Here is a 21,638-nt window from a genome sequence, read left to right as displayed (position 1 = left end):
CTCTCTCTTTTACATGTATTTCTATGCACTATTTTTTTTTTTTTTTTAAAGCATAGATCAAATCTGCCATATTAGTTAGAAAAAACCTTTGTTGGCTATAAAAAGGCTTTTGGAAGAAAATAAGGCTCTAAGAATATGGATCCAGAAAAGAGGAAAAGAGGAAAAAGAAGACACAGAGCAGCCCTTGCTACTTCATGAGCAGGGACGCTGCACCAGGAGCTCAGCTTCTGTCTTTAGACACTGACAATGAGGATATGGATTTTTCTACATCTTGGTTGCAGAGAAGAAAGAATGTGGGGCCATGAGGAGAAGCATTTAATTACTAGGTTAAAGAAAATCTAACCAGCAGGTTACATGAATAAAGAAATAAAATTTCTCATGATTTGGTACTTTTAAAACCCCCCAGAAAAAGGAACAATCAACTGAAGAAGATACTTCAATTAAACTCTAAGATTCAGACAATAACACAAATAAGAGACAAGATGAAAACCCTCAGATCCTTTTAATTTTTTTCCATTCTTCCTTTTTTTTGAGAAAAGGGATTTTTGATAAAAAGCCAAATATCAGATACAGGGAATAGGCCAAAAATTATTTGTAAAGGAAAAAAAAAATCAGGATTTAAAAGAAATTCGCAAGCTTATTACAGACTACAATGAAACCCCATTTCAAGATATTCCTTTAAAACTATTTCAACCATAAAGACTTTTCTTGGTTGTTCTCTTGAATTTCTTTGGTGATGAGCTGATGAGAGAGCCAGGCATGATAAACAGCCTCCTTCTTGCCTGATATTTCTGTAACTTCCTTCATTTATGAAGAAAAATAGTTGCTTGGGGGGGTGGACAATGTCTAGTTGTCTTTCTTTCCCACTCACCCTGCTCGTTCTTTTTCTCCCAGAGTCCTCACAGAAGTCACAGTTGACTCTGGCGGTGGTGGGGGGAGAGCAAATCTCCAGCTCTACATTTCCTAACTGTGGCCTCAGAGATTCCCCGATTTGGTAGTGGATATCTTCTTAGCATAGAATTGTAGCAAGAAAAAGACAAGATGAAGAAATGCCAGTGACAAAGGCCTCTCAGTAGCCTAGTAATTTTCATTTTTTGAGGTTTTTAAATAAATTAAAATAATTTTTAAGAAGGGGAAATGCAAAAGAGGCATTCTTAACTTTGAAGAAATGAAATACCTTCATGTTAAAAGTCTGAATTTTAAGACTTTAGTAATATAAAGCTGGGAACAAGTAGCTTTCCTGGGCCTTCAACATAAGCCCAATTTAACCCATATTGCAACAGGGGAAGTAGTCCTGTGTCTGCAGCAGTGTGACCAGATCATGGGCTCTGAACTGGGGCTTTTGGCACCGGCATCACCTGAATTTTGTGTAAATGCTTATATTGGTGACCATATGTGGCTCGGATGTGCTAATCACAGAGAAGGGGATAGAGGAAGGTGGTTGAATCTCTAAACAAAAGAAAAAGTTGACCCCAAGTTACCATATTTTGGGTTTGGTGGGGCAGGATAACAGCAAGCAGCATGAATTAAATCCTAAATCAGAAACTATTATTGTGAAGGCAGAAAAACTTTCTCTCATAGACCAGATTAGATGAATGGCTAATCTACAGAGATTTTCAAGAGTGAATTTCAAGGAACGATGCTGCTAAGGCTGTCTGCTAGAGTTTGGTTTGAACTTAGGGGTAGAAAACAGAGAACCCAACTGCATGAATATATCAAAGAGACTTTGGAAATAGGGACTGAGTCTGGGGAAGTAGAAGCAGGAAGAGAAAAGTGAAATCACTCTCTCAGAGTCAGAATGTCTATGTGGAAAGGGTTAGGTTCAGGCAACTAAAGAAAAACATCCGAAAAAAAAAAAAAAAAAGAAAAGAAAATGAAAAAAAGAAAAAGCTTTATTTAGGCTTTATCTACTACTGTGGTCCAGCAGACATGACTTTGTAATCCATATGAATGTGCATGTATAATTAATTCCTGATAAAGCTTGTCTGTAAGTTGTCAGATGTTTAATTGCAAGAAATTTAATATAGTTCATTATGACTTTGAGAAAAAGCAAAAGAAATATCATTTGGAAGTGATTTCTGCTAGGTGGGTTCACAAAAGCTTGGACACCAGTGATTAGTGGATTGCTGTTCACAGTGGAGGAAGTCTCCAGTGTTGTCCTGCTGTATTATATACTTTTTCATATCTTATTTGATATTATTATCAAGAAATTTAAGACATGCAAATCAGGTTTATGAAGTGTGTCAGTGACAGAAGGCTGGGAAAAGAGAATTTTGGAAGATAGAAGAATGTCTCTTCACAAACTGAAAGAAGGGTGAACCCAAATAGGTACCGAGCATAAGATGTGACTCAATGGTGGTTAGAGTAGATAACACTGTGTGACCACCATTTCAGTGTTGGCCAAGTTTTATAAATGGACTAAAAGAACAATTGACTTTAGGCTGAGGGACATTTTTGCTCAGTTTGAAAGATCACAGTTGGAAACCAGAACGTAGAGGATGGATAAGGAAGTCAAGAGATGGCAGAATGTGCTGTCTTCTGATAATGAAGAAACTGGGATGTAGAAGAGAGTGAGTCCACCTCTCTACCCCAACACTTAGTTCAGAACAGTATAAATTCTGGTTTCAGAAGGAGCAAATTTTTAACACCTCCCATCATTCAAAAATGGAATAAATTACTTTAACAGGTAGTACATTCTCCTTTGTTGCAAACTCCTTGAGTTGACAAGAAATAGTCATCTGGCAAAGACACAACAAGGAGTTATCTTTGAGTAGAAGCATGAACTAGGTGACTTCCTATATTTGAATATGTTCTCTTAAAAAGAGAAGATGAGACAGGTTGGAAGCAGGAAGTTTGTTGTGGAGGTGATATCAGGGAGTGAGTAGAGAGAGTGAAACGGGAACAAGATCAGAGCAAAGGAAATATGTGGAGTAGGGGCTCACTCCTGCTGGAAAAATCATCCGAGGAACCAATATCGCAGATTTTTTTTTTTTTTTTTTTTTTTTTTTTGCAGTGCATCATGTAATTGTTCTTTAAAGAAGGAAGCCCAGAACAATTATCCATCAACTTTAAAACCTTACTGGTTGACGGCTGCTTCCGGGGCTAACACTCCTCTCTATCCCAGACCATGGCCAGCTACCTAGAAAAAAACTCTTCCACCTTCTTGGTTTCCAGCTGTGGTCTTTCAGGGCCAGGCAGTCAGACTGAGTCTAGGTCATAAGTAGCTGAGAAGCACTGGGAGCTGCCAGGACACAGGGGCACTGTCTGCAGGGGCTGCTGCTGAAACAGGAGACCAAAGGGATGTGTCACAGGAAAAAGCAAGTGCTGCCACCGTCATATCTCAAGTTCCAGCAGGAGTCACCAGAGGTGAAAACAGGGGGAACTCTGTGTTATGACACAGGGAAACATTTGTATCATCTGTTATGTTAAAGAGATGATGAGAGATAAAAATCATAACACACAAACCAGCCTTTTTCCTACAAACAAGTCCCTTGAAGAATCAAGTTAACCAAAGCTTCCTGCCCACCTAGCAACAGAGATCTATTTACTCCCATTTCAATCACTTCACTGTTAGACATTTCACACATTTTAACATCAGTAAAATTGGTGTCATGTTGTAATTTGGTAGTGTTGTTCTTTCTTTTTTAAAAAAAAATTTTTTTTGTAGTTGTAAATGGACAGAACACCTTTATTTGTTTATTTTTATGTGATGCTAAGGATGGAACCCAATGCCCCACACAAGCCAGGCAAGTGCTCTGCCAGTCCCATGTTGTTCTTTCTTAATGGCATATAAAATAATGAGACTGTTTTACAAATTGCCATGTGTTAGAGTTGATGAAGTATGTTATTCTTGATATTTTCAATTTATACTTAAAAGTGTGACTTAAACTCATAGTTCATTTGGAGGTCAATTGAAGACCAAATAATTCCCTATCACGGAAGCTTAGATGAACCTCAATATTAACATCTTTTTTTTCAGAGAAAAAAAAAAAAAACCAGGAATTTAAAGAAATTGGAATTACTATGGAATGAACACAATTAGAGAACTTTGCATTTTTTACTTAAAATGTTATTACTTGAAATGACTGATGATTCATGATAAGACACAGTAAGTGAAGAGGGTAATAGGCAAGATTCATCAAAGGATTTCAAAGATATTAGTTAAATTCTACACAAAGGCTGTATTCATTTTAGATTTCCTGAGAGAAGTTATTCCTAAGGACAATTTTTAAAGAAAGCTGACTGTCTAACAAAGAGCATTAGAGAATGAGACTGTAATTAAAGCAGTTGCTTGTTCTTATTCCCCAAATTTCCTCCCACTTCTTTCAGAATAATGGCTTTTAAAATTAGACATTGTTTGATGCATATCCTGGAGGGCACCTCCTCTGGCATCTAGCACACAAAATGTCCAATAGATTAGTTTAGGAAGATAACATACCATATTTAGCAGGAAAAGACCCAGGAGATGACAGACAATTAAAATGACATACAAGAACACATGACAAGTTAACAGATACTCAGAGAAACCTGTGACTAATGAAGAAATACTCTTACACAAAGTAAGTTTTCTATTTTGAGACAGGGTCTCACAAATTGCCCAGGCTGGCCTCAAACCTGCCATTCTCTTGCCACAGCCTTCCCAAATAGTTGGGATTACAAGCATGTACTACATGCCTGACCAAAGTAATAATTCTGTAAATTCTTTCTAAAAGTTAATCTAAGGAGCTAATTTACTCTGAAGTAAAAGTATATATTATAATTTAAAGCCTAAAGACCAACTCAAAAAATCATGTACCTGCAGAGTTTCTTAAAAGAGACAAAAGAGAGGTGAATATCCCCAACTTGCCAACAATCCTTTCTGGAATTAAGTGACCATTGTTTCTATAGTCATGGGAACTTAATGTTACATATCTCCATCAATACCCAAGTCTACCAGTAGTATCCTTATATCCTGATTTACAAAGTGAAACTGAAGCCAGGGGGAGGGAAGGATTTAACTAGAAATACTCAGTACTAAATGGAAAAACAAAACAAAACAAAAAACCTGCCCAAAGCTTTAAGCATCATAGAGAAGTTGAGATGCCACATTTATAGGTATTGCTGAACATTTTTCATTAAGACACCGATCTGTAAGAAACATGCAAATTAGAGCATCACCTCTACAGCTTCCCATGCCCATTTCCTGTACTGCGGATCATGAGTCAGTCGCCACATATACATGTAAGTCTCAATCACTTCTGGTCGTAAAATGTAGTATTTTTCATTTTGCCTTGTAGCAATGGCTTCGACACCGCCATCAAATCTGAAAGCTTCTGGTCCCAGTTTCATAACTAAAGGATATGCAACAGGTTAACAAGGATTATTATATGCATAATGCTTAGTGTCTATAACTTCAATGAGACTAGAAAGCACTTAATAATAGTCAAGACTGATAAGTTATAAACATTATATGATACACAAAATTCAATATGCTTTCAAAATGTAGTCATCTAAAAGAATCCATTTCAGAAATAGTAAAAATCTTGTATTTTTTTTTTCCATTTGACCCCCCTTTACTGAGTATCCATCAGGTGAGCTCAAGACACCATAACACACCTTTCTAGTTAGCTTGAAACTCTGTGGTTGAGAATTCCGTCATTCTGTCACAAAAAACCAGTTATTTAATCTTCATGCTTCAAGTTCATGTTTTATAAAAAGAAAACCAGTCAGACTCATAGTCTATTTTACAGAGAAGATGCATGGAAAAGGTTCATATTGGTTTATAATTTTTTTTTTTTTTTTTTTTTTGGTACTGGGTCAGAGACCCTTACTCAATGTTATTTAGTAAAAGGAGGAGTCAGTAAATTTTGCTGGCTTAGTCTTTAGGTCTGGATTTTTGTTACTTGGCAAACTAAGAGTAGATGCTTTTAGGTATAAAAGCAGTGCCTGTTAGAGTAAAAATATAAATTCTTTAAAGATACTAATTGTGGTCATCAGTTTCACCGGGCCCAGTGGATAGTCTTTTGATGGCTGCAGTGACAAATTTCTTACCAAATGAAATCAAAGCACATGGGAATGGATTATAAATGAAGAATAACAGGTACTCACAGGTACGGTTATAAGATTCATGACAGGTACGTGCAATTTCAGCCCCGAGTTCAAGGTAGTGTTGGGCCAGGGCTTCAGGTGCTCCATCTGCCCCAAGCGCAAACATGCCTCCAGCAAAGCAGGTGAGGTGGCCCATCTTGTGTTCCAGGAGGCCCCCTTTCCACTCAGCAATGTAAGTCAGTCCCCCACTAGACTTGCGGATTAAGTGAGTCTCAATGGCCTGAAAATAGTACTTATTTTAACACTGTGTAATCTCTTCTCAAATTTATACTAAATTCTATAGTATTATTATACTATCATTAAAAAATGACTTATGATTTGAGTTTGGTGTTACAAATTCAATTTAACCAGAAATGTTATGTCATTGCTTTCTTTGTGCTTCTAGCGAATGCCCTAGTTTGATTAGTTAGAATGTTCATTGTTGGGCCAACATGTTGATTTTGTTTGGTTCTGTGACCAAATACATGTTATCCCTATCATTATGTACAACTATAATGCACCAATAAAAAAATGGAAAAAAAGAAAAAAAATTAAAACATAAAATAAAAGGAGGTTTAATATACGCAAAAAAAGAATTTTCAGAAAGCATATTTGGGAATAGTAGATAGAGAAGAATGAATTAAAATGAATACACAAGTAGATAAAACCTTTTCTACCTTTATTAGAAATAAACAAATGAAACCAAGATGGTTATGAAATAAATGAACATGCTACTGTGCTCATTAACTGTGGTTAAGCTAATTTTATTGATGGTTTAGTTATTACATTAATATTTCATTCTTATTTAATGCAACTGAACATCTTAGCTATTTACACTTCTCATAACACAAATTGCAATAAAGTCCTTCAAGCAGATACTTGTTCATCACCCAAGAAATTATTCTTTCTACATGGCAAGAGTAATAGCTTTTGAGCATAGATTAGAGAAACATTATTACCCTGTTATGGATCCTGAATAAAGTGCTATATTATTTTTGGCAGGATTCTGACCAACTAGGCTATTTCCTAAAATAAACCACAAAGAAATTCCAAGATCTTCAAAGCAGTAGTTTTGTGTGGAACCAGGAAAATGTAAATAAGTACAAAGAATGAAAAATAGTCTTTAGCGGTACTAATAAATTTTTATGTTAAAGCTATCAAGAATTGATTAAGAAGGAAATACATATTCTGTGGTTTAATCCTTCCATATTTGAAAAACACCTCCCTATTGTAGATTCTTACTGTGGTCTCTCAATAGTGGCAGAATAACTTGTTGAAATCTCAAAAGTATTTTGTTATTAAACCAACCAAAGAAAAATATCCCTCTGGTATAAGATGGTTTCCAGAATCCAGTGGAAGCTGAAACTAATTAACCATATCTTCAGTAACTCAACTATCCTGAACGATAATGTAAGGCATCCTCCCCTTGATAATGATGATTATTATTTTTTTTAAAGACAGGGTCTTCCTATGTTCCTCGGACTGGCCTTGAACCCCTAGACTCAAGAGATTCTCTTGCCTCATGTTCCCAAGTAGTTGGGACTATAGGTATATAATGATCTTTTAAAATACAATTTAACAGAAAGAACTTTTGTCATATATGACAGTGCCACTTCTCAAAATCAGAAGTTTAGTTATTCTACCTTTTCTCCCTAAGTTGAGAATATGAAATGGGTTGAAAATGTTTTTGCTATTAAGAGAAACAGGAAACATTTTGACTTCATTTATTATTAATGGGTTTTTTCTTGTCAATGATTTGCCTAAACAGAATATACTAAAGTTGCATGGGTAGAGTTCCAGAAACCTGGAGGAAATATTTAAAACATTGTTTTAAGTTCTTCTTCTTAGAATATAGAGATCTTAAGAGGGCCACAAAGTATACAGTTTAACACGTATTTGTTCCCTCTTACTCCTTCTGTATTAAGAGTTTTTGAAAACTATTAATGAGCTTCCCTTAAATACTAGCTTGTTCAGATTTTTTATGTGTAGATTTCTTTTCAGTACTGCCCATATATCTCTGGAAACAAGTTTACTTTGGGATTGTGAATAATCTTGGGTAATTTTAATTTAGTCAATTTTCAGAGTATAAATTCAAGATTTTTCTCCTGTAATTTAAAATATAGCTCATATTCATGAAGGAAGAATACAGTCTTGAATTGCTTAATGAGGAGATACACTCTGAGCAATGTGCTATTAGGTGATTTCATTGTGTGAATATCATGGGCAGTACAAACTAAGACAGCTATGATGTCAGTAGGCAATATAATTTTCTGGGATCACTGTTATATATACAGTCTGTCACTGCCTATACTATGTGATGCATGACTCTTCATGTGGCTTGTGAGGTTTGAACCATGTAAAAAACTTGTAACTGCTCTATTAGAACTAAAAACGTCACCTATGATTACTATTGTTACGTTTATATTGGCACACATTGCACTCTGCCTAGCAGGAAATAATTCCGTAACCCACTCATGTAGTATTTCATTTTTTCATTAAAGCTTGATTAATATGCAAGTTATAAGTTAGAACTCAGTGGTGAAGATGATTTAAATATCAGGTTACCTGAATAGCATCAAAATACATCTTCTTAGCTTCCAGATCTCTCTTGTCCGACATTAACCATGCCTTGAGCAAATATTCATAAAAGCTGTCTCCAAGTCCTCCAACTGATACATGATCTGAAAAAAGAGGGAAATGAATTTCAGAGTGATTCAGCTTTTAATTCAGATAATGCAGCAAAATCACATTAGCAATTAGGATGCAAAACCCCATGTCGACTGCAGCTTGTTACATTTAAATTTCAACAAATCTCTTATTTTCAGAAATTCTGAAATAAGCAGATGGACTGTGAACTAATGTGATATACTCTTAATAATTACCAGAGTAGTTTTATAAACATAATGATAAAAGATATGTAATGATACCTAATTCTAAAAATTTAGTTAAAAATACCAAATTAAAATGCTTCACAGTGTGTATTTAAATAAATTTTTGTTTTAGTTCTGAATAACATAAAATTCTGTCAAACCTATGAGTCTTAAGGAGTGACTAGTGAAACAACATTTCTCAGGTTCTTGCAATTATTATTATTATATGATAAGTTTTCTAATGCTGAAAGGTCAAAAACGGATGGGGTTGGGACAGTAAGAAAGAAGATAGGGCAGCAGAAGTTTTTCCTCCTAAAGCTTCATTCTTACAACCTACCTCCACTGCAATTTATTATACCTGATGCACTGGAAATATGACCAACTCTCTATAACTATAGGTATGTCTCTTTAGTTTACAAGCAAGAAACCTGAGGCTTAGAGAAGCTAAATGGGACTACACTGATCAGTGCCATCTGACTCCACAATCCACATAGGGCCTCACGTTAGGATCTGCCTGCTGAACACCATAGACCATCAAATACATATATGTGTTTTTCCCTATGACTTGAATTAATATTTTTATTTTTCAAGCATATTTGTTTATAAAACCAGAAATGTAATCTATTTGAAACATCATTCCTAGAATTCAGAGACTTTGAGCATAAACAAGATAGCCTTTTAAGTTTTATAACTTAAAACTTGTTTATCTATTTAAAAAATAAAATCTTTACTTGTTGACATAATCATACAAAATAATCACATATATATATTTTCTGTTCTTCTGATGCCTTCCCCAACAACTTCACTTGGATGTCTACATGGGCATCTAAAATCAAAGAGACTAGAAACTGAATTCATTATCTTTTCCTCCTGAGTTTTATCTTCAGCTCAGGTCTCCACCCTTCCATTTATACCTTTAGAAATTGGTGGTCAATGGGTCTAAGGGTGTAGTTCAGTGGTACAGTGCTTGTCTAGCTTGCAAGAGGTCCTGGGTTCCATCCAAGTACACAAAAAAGAAATCGAGTAGTCATTCTTTACTACTTCTCTCTCGTTTTCACACACAATGGATTCCCAAACTCTAAAAATTTTACTTTGAATCCATCTTTCTCTTTCCTCATCATCCTTCTCTTTCCTCACCAGTACCTTCCTGGTTCAAGCCACCACTACTTCTTACCTCTGCCTCTGCAATGACCAATTATTTCATTTCCTGCTTTCATTCTGGCGGTGTGTGCTATGTCTACTGAAATGTGTTAAAATTCAATAGAAAGTTCAGTTCCTCAGTCATGGTTGTGCTCAGTAGCTTCATGTAACTCTTACTTACTATACTGGACAGGAAAGATACAGAACATTTCTATCACTGTAGAAGACTCTAACAGCAGAACCACTCCAGTCTATTTCCCACACTAAAGTCAGAGAAATCTGACCTGTTACTTAAAGCCCTTCAATTCTGTATCTCTGAAGACTAAGGAGCCCTGCAAGCTCTCAATCTTCTCTATATCATCAGTCTTGATCCACTTGCTCTCTGTTCACTTGCTCTATGGCCCTTCCTCAAAAATATCAGGCTCCATCCCACTTCAGTGATTCTGTGGGCCTTGTTCTCTCTGAACAAGCCCTGAAATGCATATTCTTTATATCTAGGATCAAATGGAACTTCCTCAAAGAAGCCTTTCTTGAAGCCCCTACTAGGTTCTCCGTCACAAGCTTTGTGATAGCACACATTTACCACACTTGTAATTTCACAGTGTGGTAGAACTGTTTTCTACCACTCCCACAAGATCATGATCCAAGAGAGCAGAGACCATTATGTTTCCCAGTCCACACCAGCCTCTACAAAGTATCTTGCACTCAATAAACAATTGACAAGAAAACCAAAATTCTTCTAAGTCAGCCTTCATATGGACTCCTCATTCAAGCTCTAAGGGCCATATTGTTAAGTATCGAAATATGCAACTTCCTTATTGCAGAAAGTACAGAATTACATTAATGAATCTTAATGGAAAAATGTGAGTCTAATTCTCAAAATGAGTGTGTTTGAAGTGACCTTTACAGTTTCCTAAATAAATCACCATAGAAACCTCTGACATTTACAAACTAAATACACTAAATACTGTCTCGTCAATAATAAGCCCTGTTGTCATAAATGTGATTGTAGGAGACAAATGCAAGTGATGCATGGTAAAGCAAATCACTGTCCGGTTACTGTCAAAATAACAAGGGCTAAATGAAGTAATAGGGAACGATGGCCATGATCCAGACATGTCCTTCAGAGTTATAGCAACAAGAGCTGAAAATCAGCAGCCAGAAGCAGCTTGGTAATTTTTTCCCTTGGGTTATGATTCTGTAATGACTAGAAGAAGCAGGTTTGGGCACTGGGAGATTTTTAAAAAAGGAAAAAGAATTGTGCAATAATATATTTGCTTTAATGTTGGTAAATGCTAGTTAACTTTTAAAATGTTCTCCCTATAAAAATTTCACATTTGGAAAAAAATCAAAATAAAGGAACATAAAGGTGAAACATGTCTTTCTGATAATTAACACACCCCCTCACTAAACTTCCCCAGGGCCTGGATGACAGTTTGCATTAGCAAACCCTTCTGTGTAAACATCTTTGTGAACGTAGGAGAGAAGGTGCCTGACTTTTCAGAAGGAAAGTACTGCCATTTTTTAAAGGAGCATATATGGTATTTTTATTCTAACTGTCTACTGTAGTCATGCAAATATTATGTTCTTCTCTGAAGGGTAAGTTACAGTTTTCTTTGTGATAGGAATAGGTTCCTTTAATGAATTTCTAATATCTAAAAGGGAGAGAAAACACAATAAAGAACAAAAGCACTAAGACAAAAGAAGATTAAACTAGTCAATATCTCTACTACTTAATTGGTAGATTTTATCAGAATCTGAATTTCTCTTTTGAAACAATTCCGGGTCATACTAGTGATACCACAAACACACACTTGTTATTTATATGTGTGATAATTGTTCTGTGTGTATTCTGTGTATAGACATGGAATCCCACATCCAGCATCGATGGTCACAAAACCTGTTTATATTATCAGTGGACAGGAGGGAAAGATGCTTCTCAGCGACAACTGAGTAGCAGCAGCAACTGTTAAAAATAAAGAGAATCGTTAGTAAAACCAGAGCAGAAGGGTCAGATCCAAAGCACTTGAGTATTCACAAACTTCAATTAAGTAAACCTCCACTAGGTGCAAGATACAGTGTGCCAGATTGACAAAATATAAACAAGACAGGGTTGCCACCCTCCAAAGCTCTGGCTCCCTGAGTAGATGTGTATGTACATGAATCATCAGGAAAAGGATTGCTCAAAGAGCCAGGGTAGGAGAGAAAGAGGTAGAGGATGCTTCAAATTCCAAGAAGGGTGTTGAAGAAGAAGGCTTCTGGAAGAAATGGCAATCAAGCTGGGCCTCAGTAGAGGAAGAAGAGAGGCTGAAGGGCTAAGGAAAGAGCACAAGCACAGATATGGCCGAGCAGGCCTTGGTTCAAGAATAAAAAAGTAAGTTTGCCTTTGTGGCCAGAACAGAGGATGGAGGCTGGGGGAGGAGAAGGACAGGAGATTCATCAATGCTGTTTGTTTTCCCATCAGGAAACTGGCCCATAAGCAATCCAAACATAAAGGACTGTTTGTATCAGGAAAAAGGGCCAAATATATAGAATATGAGTGACCTGGAAGGTGAAGCCAGGATGTTCCAACACAGTTGGCTCTTCTGTCCCTCTTTGTAATAAGTTACTTCTATATCCTAAATTAAAGAGAGAAGATGGAAAATGAAGGAGACTAGTCTTCAACTTGTGAAATCTGTGATGAAGAGGTCTCCAACAATGGTTACCCCCTTAAGGAATTATATATGAACATTGTCTATCTCAGTAGTCTAGTGGTCTTGAAATGTTTTAGTCTCAGCGCTCCTTACACTCTTACAAATAAATGGTATTCCTAAGAACTTGTTTATGTAGTAGCTATCAATATTTATCATACAGGAAAATAAAAACACATTAAAAGTATTTTTGTTGGTTGATTCATTAAAAATAATAATCATACATCCATTATGTAAACATAAATAGATATTTCTCATACGAATGTGATATTTTACAAAACAACAACAAAAAAATTAGTGGGAAGACCGACACTGATTTACATTTTTGCAAATCTAAACATCTGCATTCCTAGGAAACGGGTGGGTTATCACATCTACTCTAATTTCAATCCATTGCTACATGTTGTTTTGGCTAAAATATATGGAGAAAAGTCAGCCTCACACAGTTGGAAAAAGGAAGAGTAGTATGTATAATATTGTTTTCAGATAATTGTGGATATTTTTCTTCAATATTATGATAAAACTCGACATGTGGTTTTAAAGGTTAAAGTTTTTTAAAAGGTTAGTTGAACTGTAGAATCAGAATTACACCAATGAATTTCTGTACTCTGTTACATAAAAATCTATTACTCTATCTTGCATTTTGAGTGGATCTTTCTCTCATGCATGATTTTGTAATAGCATGCACTGGTCATCTGGAAAATACTGGTTCTCTGAGTTATGCAGATCTTCCAAGTGTTGACACAGTTCATTATATACTAAGAAAAAAAAAAAAAACGATTTGTTAACATCACCACTAATCTTATAGGCACGCTATTGGTGTCAAGCACATGGGGGCATATACAAGTTTTCCAAAATTCTTATTTTTATTTTGAAACTCAAATTTTATCATCATTGGCAAAGTACTGTCACTTTTCCTTTAGTGACAGGTTCATTTTTGAGATCATGTCTGCTAATTACCAATGTCTGAATAAACAGTTTGCTTTTAGCTGTTCTTCTAAGTAAAAATGTTGATCCATGAAGCAACAATCACAATAATCTCAAAGCAACTGACAATCAATAATAATTGATAATCAACAATAACTTGCAACTCAATCACGAACTTTCCCTTCATACACTATTATTTTTCATTGTGTAATAGAAGTATTCTCTGTGTACATTCATTTCATCACGCAGAACATTATCATGACATGGACTCAAGAGTTGACATTTACTAGAATCAATAATTATTTTACTGCTTCATTAAGAATATTCATAAAAACATAACTCAACATTGCAGAAGCTATAAATACTAAACCTAAGGCCAACATCATTCTAAATGGAGAAAAATTAAAAGCATTCCCTCTAAAAATTGGAACAAGACAGGGATGCACTCTTTCACCACTTCTATTCAATGTAGTCCTTGAAACTCTAGCCAGAGCATTTAGAAGAAAGAAATTAAAGGGATATGAATAGGAAAGGAAGTACTCAAACTATCCTTATTTGCCAATGACATGATTCTATATTTAGAAGACCCAAAAAACTCCACTAGAAAACTAGAACTCATAAATGAATTTAGCAAAATAGCAGGATATAAAATTATCACCCATGAATCAATTGATTTCCTATATATCAGTGATGAGTCAACAAAAAGAGAAATGAGGAAAACTATCCTATTCACAATAGCCTCAAAAAGTTTTGGGAATCAATTTAACGAAAGAGGTGCAAGATCTCTACAATGAAAACTACAGAACTCTAAAGAAAGAAATTGAAGATGACTTTAGAAGATGGAAAGATCTCCCATGTTCTTGGATAGGAAGAATTAATATTGCCAAAATGGCCATATTACCAAAAGTGCCATAAAGATTTAATGCAATTCCTATTAAGATTCTGATGACATTCTCCATAGAAATAGAAAAAGAAATCATTTAGAAAAATAAGAAACCAAGAATAGCCAAAGCAATCCTCAGTGAGAAAAATGAAGCAGGAGGCACCACAATACCAGACCTTAAATTATACTATAGAGTCATAGTAACAAAAATGGCATAGTATTGGCACCAAAAAGGACATGAAGATCAATGGTATAGAATAGAATACACAGACACAAACTCACACAAATAAAATTATATCATACTAGACAAAGGCATCATAACATACATTGGAGAAAAGATAACTTCTTCAAAAAATGGTGCTGGAAAAATTGATAATCCATGTATAACAAGATGAAATTAGATTCCTTCTCTGCACAAAACTCAAAGTGGATCAAGGACCTAGGCATTAAACCAGAGACCACATGCCTACTAGAAGAAAAAGTAGGCCCAACTCTCCAACAGAGACAAATTCCTCAACAACTCCTTATGTACAAGAAGTAAAATCAAGAATCAATAAAGGGATGGATTCAAACTAAAAACTTTCTTCATAGCAAAGGAAACAAGAGTGTGAAGAGAGAGACTACAGAATGGGGGAAAATTTTTGCCACCCAACCCTCAGAGCTTAATCTCCGGGATACATAAAGAACGCAAAAAAAGAAAAAACACCAAAAGAACCCCAAATAACTCAATCAATAAATGGGCAAAGGATCTGAAGAGACACTTCACAGAAGAAATACGACTGGTCAACAAATATATGAAAAAATGTTCAATGTCTTTAGCAATTAGAGAAATGCAAATTAAAACTATACTGAGATTTCATTTAACTCGTCAGAATGGCAATTATCAAGCATACAAGTAACAATAAATATTGAGGAGGATGAGGGAAATAAGGTACACTCATTCACTGTTGGTGGGACTGAAAATTGGTGTAACCACTCCATGCTGGAAAACAGTATGGAGATTCCTCAGAATACTTGGAATGGAACCCACCAATTGACCCAGTTATTTTACTCCTTGGTTTATACCCAAAGGACTCAAAAATCAGCATAATACAGTGATGCAACCACATCAATATTTATAGCAGTTCAACTCACAATAGCTAAACTATGGAACCAACCTATGTGCCCTTCGAGAGAGGAATGGATAAAGAAAATGTACACATACACAATGGAGTATTACTCAGTCATAAAGAAGAACAAAATTATGGCATTTGCCAGTAAATGAATGGAACTGGAGGCTCTCATGCTAAGTGGAAGAAGAAACAAAAGGCCAAATGTTTTCTCTGATGTGCACATGCTGACTCACAATAGGTAGCTGGGGTCAGGTGGTGGGGATGGGGAGGGAGAAGAGGAGGTTCATCAGATTGGCCAGGGTAGAGTCGCGGGGAGAGAGAGGGGATGGGAATAAAGAAGACAGTAGAATGAATCATACATAACTTTCCTATGTTCACATGTGAATATATGAACAGTGAAGTTCCACATCATGCACAACCACAAAAATGGGAAGTTATGCTCCATGTATATATGATATGTCAAAATACATTCCACTGTCATGTATAACTAAAAAAACCAAAAATTTTAAAAAAAAGAATATTCAAAAAAACCTGGCATCTCTTTTTTTTTTTTTTTTAACTGTGATGAAGAATAATGAGTATTAATTCTGTTTGGTGTCTGCCGTGATTCTCACTGAGGCTTTGGCAGTCCTAGCCACTGTTGCTCTTACAACTTGAGGGTAGATGTCAGCATAGTGAAAAGCTGGAAAGTTTCCATAATATCATCAGAGTACTTTTGACCTTGTGGACCCCTAGGACTTCCCATGACACCAGCCTACACTGAATAAATAGCAACCTTCACTATAATCCATCACCAACACACAAATACGAATTTTAGCACACTTTTTTTTTTCTTTTGAGTTATTCTTTAAAGAAACACTTCTGAAATAACAGTGAGGCTTAATCATCTAAGAATATGATATTTAAATATAATGAAAACTCACTAATTCGAGTGAAATTGTAAGGCAATGCCAAAACTCACCACAGCCAGGCAACTCATGTAATATCCTTCACTTGCTTTTAGATGTTGCTTAGTCTACCACTATTTTATCCAAGTTAGCTTAAGAACATTTCTTTCACTTAGTCTCAAGTCTGTATAACCTGCTTGAAATTATCTGAAGATTCTGAAGTGAGGGAATGATCACAAATTCTTATATGATGCTTATTCCTATTTTAAAGGTAATTCTAAAGAAATCTTTATCTGGCGGCTTAAAGTTAAGCAGGGAAAGCTCCCTGTTTTTACCTCCATGCAAAAAGTCAGAACACGTTATGAAGTGGGATGACTGGGTTGTTCTGGGCAAAACCCTCACCATTAGCAGAGAGGAATACATTCTCTTTCCAGCCACATGGTCAGCTTGTCAGGGATTGACAACCACACCCCCCACCAGACATTCCCTCTTTCTGATGAATACCTTTGAATGTGCTCATATGACATACTTACAGTTATACATGGAAAATCAAATGTCCAGTTTCTGGATAACACAATTTGTCTTATGATAGACACTTGTTTATTAAAAGAACCACTCTTCTCTTTTCTCTTTTTCTTAACCTTTCCTCAGTAAGATGTGTGCTCCCTTTCTGCTGCTAGCACAGTGCTGGGTACCATGAAGAGCTACCTAAAGGAATGCTAATCTTTTGACTTACGTTGACCCCACTGTCCACTACTGGGGTTCAGATAGTTAGGATAAAGGCCTTCTGGTTTTTCCAATTTGTTCAGGACTTTTCGAATATTCATTACCTACAACAGAAAACAAAATGTTACTATGAAAAATCTAAGTAAAAATTTTCATGTCATTCTTTTTTGATTATTTTGCCACTCTAGAAAAAATAAGTGGATTTAGATGATGACAAGTTAGAACAAAGATAGCTGCCATTAGTTTATTGTTGCAAAAATAATAGTAGTGACTATAATCACAGTGATTATCTACTATAATGGGTCCCTACCATAGTAGGAACTAAGGATATAAATAAAGTCACTGTTCTCTTAGAATTTTAGGGGGATGACACAGGGAAAAAAAGCAAATAAAAATAGTATGGTAATAGAAGAGAAATATAATGAATATTAAAAAAAATAGTATCCCTTCTCAAATTCATATGTTGAAGCTCTAACCCTTAATGAGATTGTATATGGAGATGGGGGCTTTGGGAGGTAATTAGGTTAAGGAGGTAGAGTCTTCATGATGGAATTATTGCTGTTAAAAGAGACTTGAGATATCTCTCTCTCTCTCTCTCTCTCCTCTCTCTCTCTCTCTCTCTCTCTCTCTCTGTGTAAAAATAAGTCATTTGAGCACATGGTAGGATAGTGAGAGCCTGTAAGTCAAGAGACTTCAGAATGAAAACTACCTTGTTCACACCTTGATGTTGGATTCTGCAGCCTTCAGAACTATGTGATATAAATTTCTGTTGTTGAAAAGCACCCAGTCTATGCATTTATGTTTTGGAAGTCTGAGCTAAGACAGAGGGTAACAGTAAGAGCAAGGTGAGGTAGAGAAGTTGTACACTGTTAGGGTGGTGGGAAGGCTGATGTGTCTGAGCAGACTATTCAAGAAGTGAGGGAGCAGGTCATGGAGAAATTTGAAGGAAGAGCATTTGAGCAGAGGAAGGAATGAATACCAAAAGTCCTAAGAAGAGATTGGGTTTGGTAAGGCCCCTGAGATCAGAGGTGAGGAAGCAAAGGGGAGAATGTAGGCAAGCACATGGGAGAGTGGGCAGGGGCAGGGCACACAGACCTCACAGGAAACAATAAGAGCTGTTATTACTCCGAGTATCAGCAAAGGCTTGCTGTTTAATAGCACTGGTGTGACTGAGGAGGCAAGAGAGCAAACAAGTCAGGTGGCCACTGCAGAGTCCAGATGAAAAACTACAGGCCCTGGACCAGGATGGCAGCAGAGGCAACAAGATAGTGCCAGAGGATTTCTTGATGAAGTAGACCTGGGGTTTATGAAGAGAGGAACCAGGATGACCTCAGCGTCTTTGGCCTGAGCCACTGGATAAACTGACATGCTACTTGGCCAAATGGTAAAGACTCAGGTAGAAGTCTGTCTGGGGTTGGGTCTGGGACTGGGGGTTTTAAATAGGACCTATTAGGCCTCCTAGTGGAGATGTTGAATAAATATTGTGTATAGAATCTGGAGTTCAAGGTACAGGTTGGGAATTATAAAAAGGGATTCAATACAGAAACGGCATACGAACTATGACATTGGATGAGACAATATAGAAAGGGAATATAAAAATGAAGAGACCCAGGTTTGAGTCCTGGTGCTTTCCAATTCTTACAGGTTGGGGTAGGTTCCAATAAAAGAGGTGAAGGAGCACCCAGAAGGAAGAGGAAAACCAGGAGAGTTTTATATGCCTGCAGCCAAGTACAAAGTGTGTCTCATGAAGAAGGAGCTGGGGCTGGGGTTGTGGTTCACTGGTAGAGCATTCGCCTGGCATGTGTGAGGCACTGGGTTCAATTATCAGCATCACATAAAAAAATAAATTAAATAAAGATATTGTGTCCATCTACAGCTAAAAATATTTTAAAAAAAGAGAAGGAGCTGACCAGCCATACTGAATGCCAGGAGGGCAGGGAAGACAAGGGGGAGAGTGGACAAGTGGCTTCAGCAATGTGGTATTCATGGGTCACTATGTTAAGTGTTGATGGGAAGAAAGGCCTAGATGGATAGGGTTCAAGAGTGGGAGACAAGGAGAGAAGACAACAGACAGAGCCAACTCTTTCAAGAAATTATTACGAAGGGAAGCAGAAAAGTGGGATGAAAGCTAGGTGGATATGCATTTATCCAAATATCTATGGAATTGCTTCCTAAAAACTAGAAATCAATTCAAGTCTTATCTCACATTTGTATAACATTTTAAGTCTTTCAATGTGCTTGCTTCATGTAGTCCATGGAACATTATATATTTTCAATGAGGAAAAAAATTTAGACAGATGAAGTAACTTAGAGTTCAGAGAGAAAATGGAAAAACAGGACTTCTCCTGAGTCAGATGGTGCCATGGAAAGATTGAGGGTTTACAGTTTGGTCAAATGAAATGCTGCATGTTACAGACTTCTTGAGAGCTGTATGAACCCTGGTTGTTATTTTCCACATTCAATGTTACTAAATCTCCCAGGAGAGGATATTTTTTTTTCTCATAAAACCTGCTTTGCAATGCAAGGTATATGGGAGAATCTCACCTTTTCAGCAAAAATGGGGTTTCCTGATAAATGACTCAAGTGCATAAACTCCAAATGCAGGGTTCCAAATTCTGCCAGAATACTGCTGCCTCCTGATGCCCAGGGCCAGTTCCTTCCAATACCACTAAAGGAGAAAAAACATTGAAGAGTCGTGGGTTAGATCAATTCCAGTTTTCACAGCTACACAGTAGAAGTAAGAGGCAGCTTTTCACAATGGTTTCTCAGCAAATTGTCCATGCTGAATATTGTAAAACAGAGCATTGTTTTCTTTGGGTATTGGCTTTAGGCTTTTCTTCTATCTCCAAATTGAAAATCAGTGTTGACTTAAGTCAGAAAGACGAGGTTGTATACTTGCTATTGATGAACAAACATTTAGCAAGATATAGTTGCTATATAGAGATGTACAACCATTCCAAGTAGAATATAAAACAAAATCAGACTAAACACTCTTCCCCGTGCCAAACCCTTAAACATCTTAATTAATGTCAGCTTGAGATTCTACTATAGTTTGTATCTTGAATTTTCCCCAAAGGCCCAAGTATGTAAGGGTGAGTCCCCATCTTAGTGTGACTGAGTGACTGTAGAAACCTTTAAGAAGTGGGGCATAGTGGGAGGTCTTATGTCATTGGGGGCATATTTGCAAAGAGGATAATGAAACCCCAACTCTTTCTTCTCTCTTTCTTCTGTCCACAACCTCCTGTCATGATGTACTGCCTTGCCACAGGACCAAAAGCAGGGCCACCTGAGCATAGGCTAAAACCTCCAAAACTTTAATCTAAAATAAACCATTGCTTTTTTTACGTTTACCATCTCAGGCATTTTGTTATAATAACAGAAAGTTGATGGTTTCTATGGGATTTTAGACATTCACAATATTTAGAAAAATCTACTTGTATAGAAGATAATTTTCAAAGATTCATTAGTTATATATTTCAACTTTTTCCAAATCCTCCTTTCATTTACTAGATTTCCTTCCTTATGTTTATCTTCACATTATATTATCTATTTTATAAGGCAATAATATTCCTTATTCCTTGTCTTTATTTAAACTATGCTCAAGAATCCAAACACATTTGTATTATACAAATATGGGAGATGTTAAAAGCATGAGATTCAAACGTTATTGCCTATGGCTCATCTTGGAGAATTTGTGTGTGTGTGTGTGTGCGCGTATGTGTGTGTATGTGTGTGCACATACACGCTGGGATGGAACTCAGGACCTTATGCATGGTAGGCAAGAGTTGTACCATTTAGCTACATCCCCAGCCCAGGGTTACTTGTACACAAATACACAGGTAATCATTATTTGAAAATAAAAGAGATAGTCTAAGGGTTACATGTATCCAAATACACATGAATTGCCTCTTGAGATGTGGTCAGATTCCTGCATACAGTTTATTTTTGGAGAAACACTTAAAATTGAAGACATATGTAGTAATTTAAGTATAGTCAGTTATTCTCATGACCAATAAATTCCCTGTCCAGTATATGTAAATGCACTTTTTGGTTTTAGTTGAGATGCATATTTACTGCATACTATGTGCCAGGGATGAAGCACAGCATTGGGTTACAAGCATGATTATAATAATGAATCACTCTTTGCTTAAAAACTTTACAGTGCAACGGGAGAGAAAGGCCTAAGCATAAATAATCCAATAGAATATGGCAAATGCCAAGATCATGTGAGGAGCTTTCCTAAGTATCTAAAGCCAGGACACACAATCCAATGTCATAGGGATCACAGACTTCTTTAGGTAGGAGAGTCATCAGGGTAGGCATTAGTGAGGAAAGGA

At 36.4% G+C, this 21,638-nt stretch overlaps 1 protein-coding gene across 4 annotated transcripts in view; it reads right to left on the bottom strand.

Annotated features, from left to right (window-relative positions):
• Man1a1 (mannosidase alpha class 1A member 1) overlaps positions 1-21,638 on the bottom strand; it is a 172,488-nt gene that overhangs the window by 5,658 nt on the left and 145,192 nt on the right. For all 4 annotated transcript variants that reach the window (XM_047557333.1, XM_047557334.1, XM_047557335.1 and 1 more), the window contains exons 7-11: positions 19,846-19,969; positions 17,312-17,405; positions 8,632-8,747; positions 6,088-6,307; positions 5,158-5,330 (exon numbers count right to left, since the gene is read on the bottom strand). In XM_047557333.1, the coding sequence (XP_047413289.1) occupies positions 5,158-5,330; positions 6,088-6,307; positions 8,632-8,747; positions 17,312-17,405; positions 19,846-19,969 (727 nt within the window). The remainder of the gene's footprint in view (positions 1-5,157; positions 5,331-6,087; positions 6,308-8,631; positions 8,748-17,311; positions 17,406-19,845; positions 19,970-21,638) is intronic.

The sequence above is a fragment of the Sciurus carolinensis genome, chromosome 7 (assembly GCF_902686445.1).
Source record: "Sciurus carolinensis chromosome 7, mSciCar1.2, whole genome shotgun sequence".
NCBI classification, from domain to species: domain Eukaryota; kingdom Metazoa; phylum Chordata; class Mammalia; order Rodentia; family Sciuridae; genus Sciurus; species Sciurus carolinensis.
The sequence above is the reverse complement of the archived record's forward strand: the minus strand, read 5'-3'. Positions and strand labels throughout refer to the sequence as shown.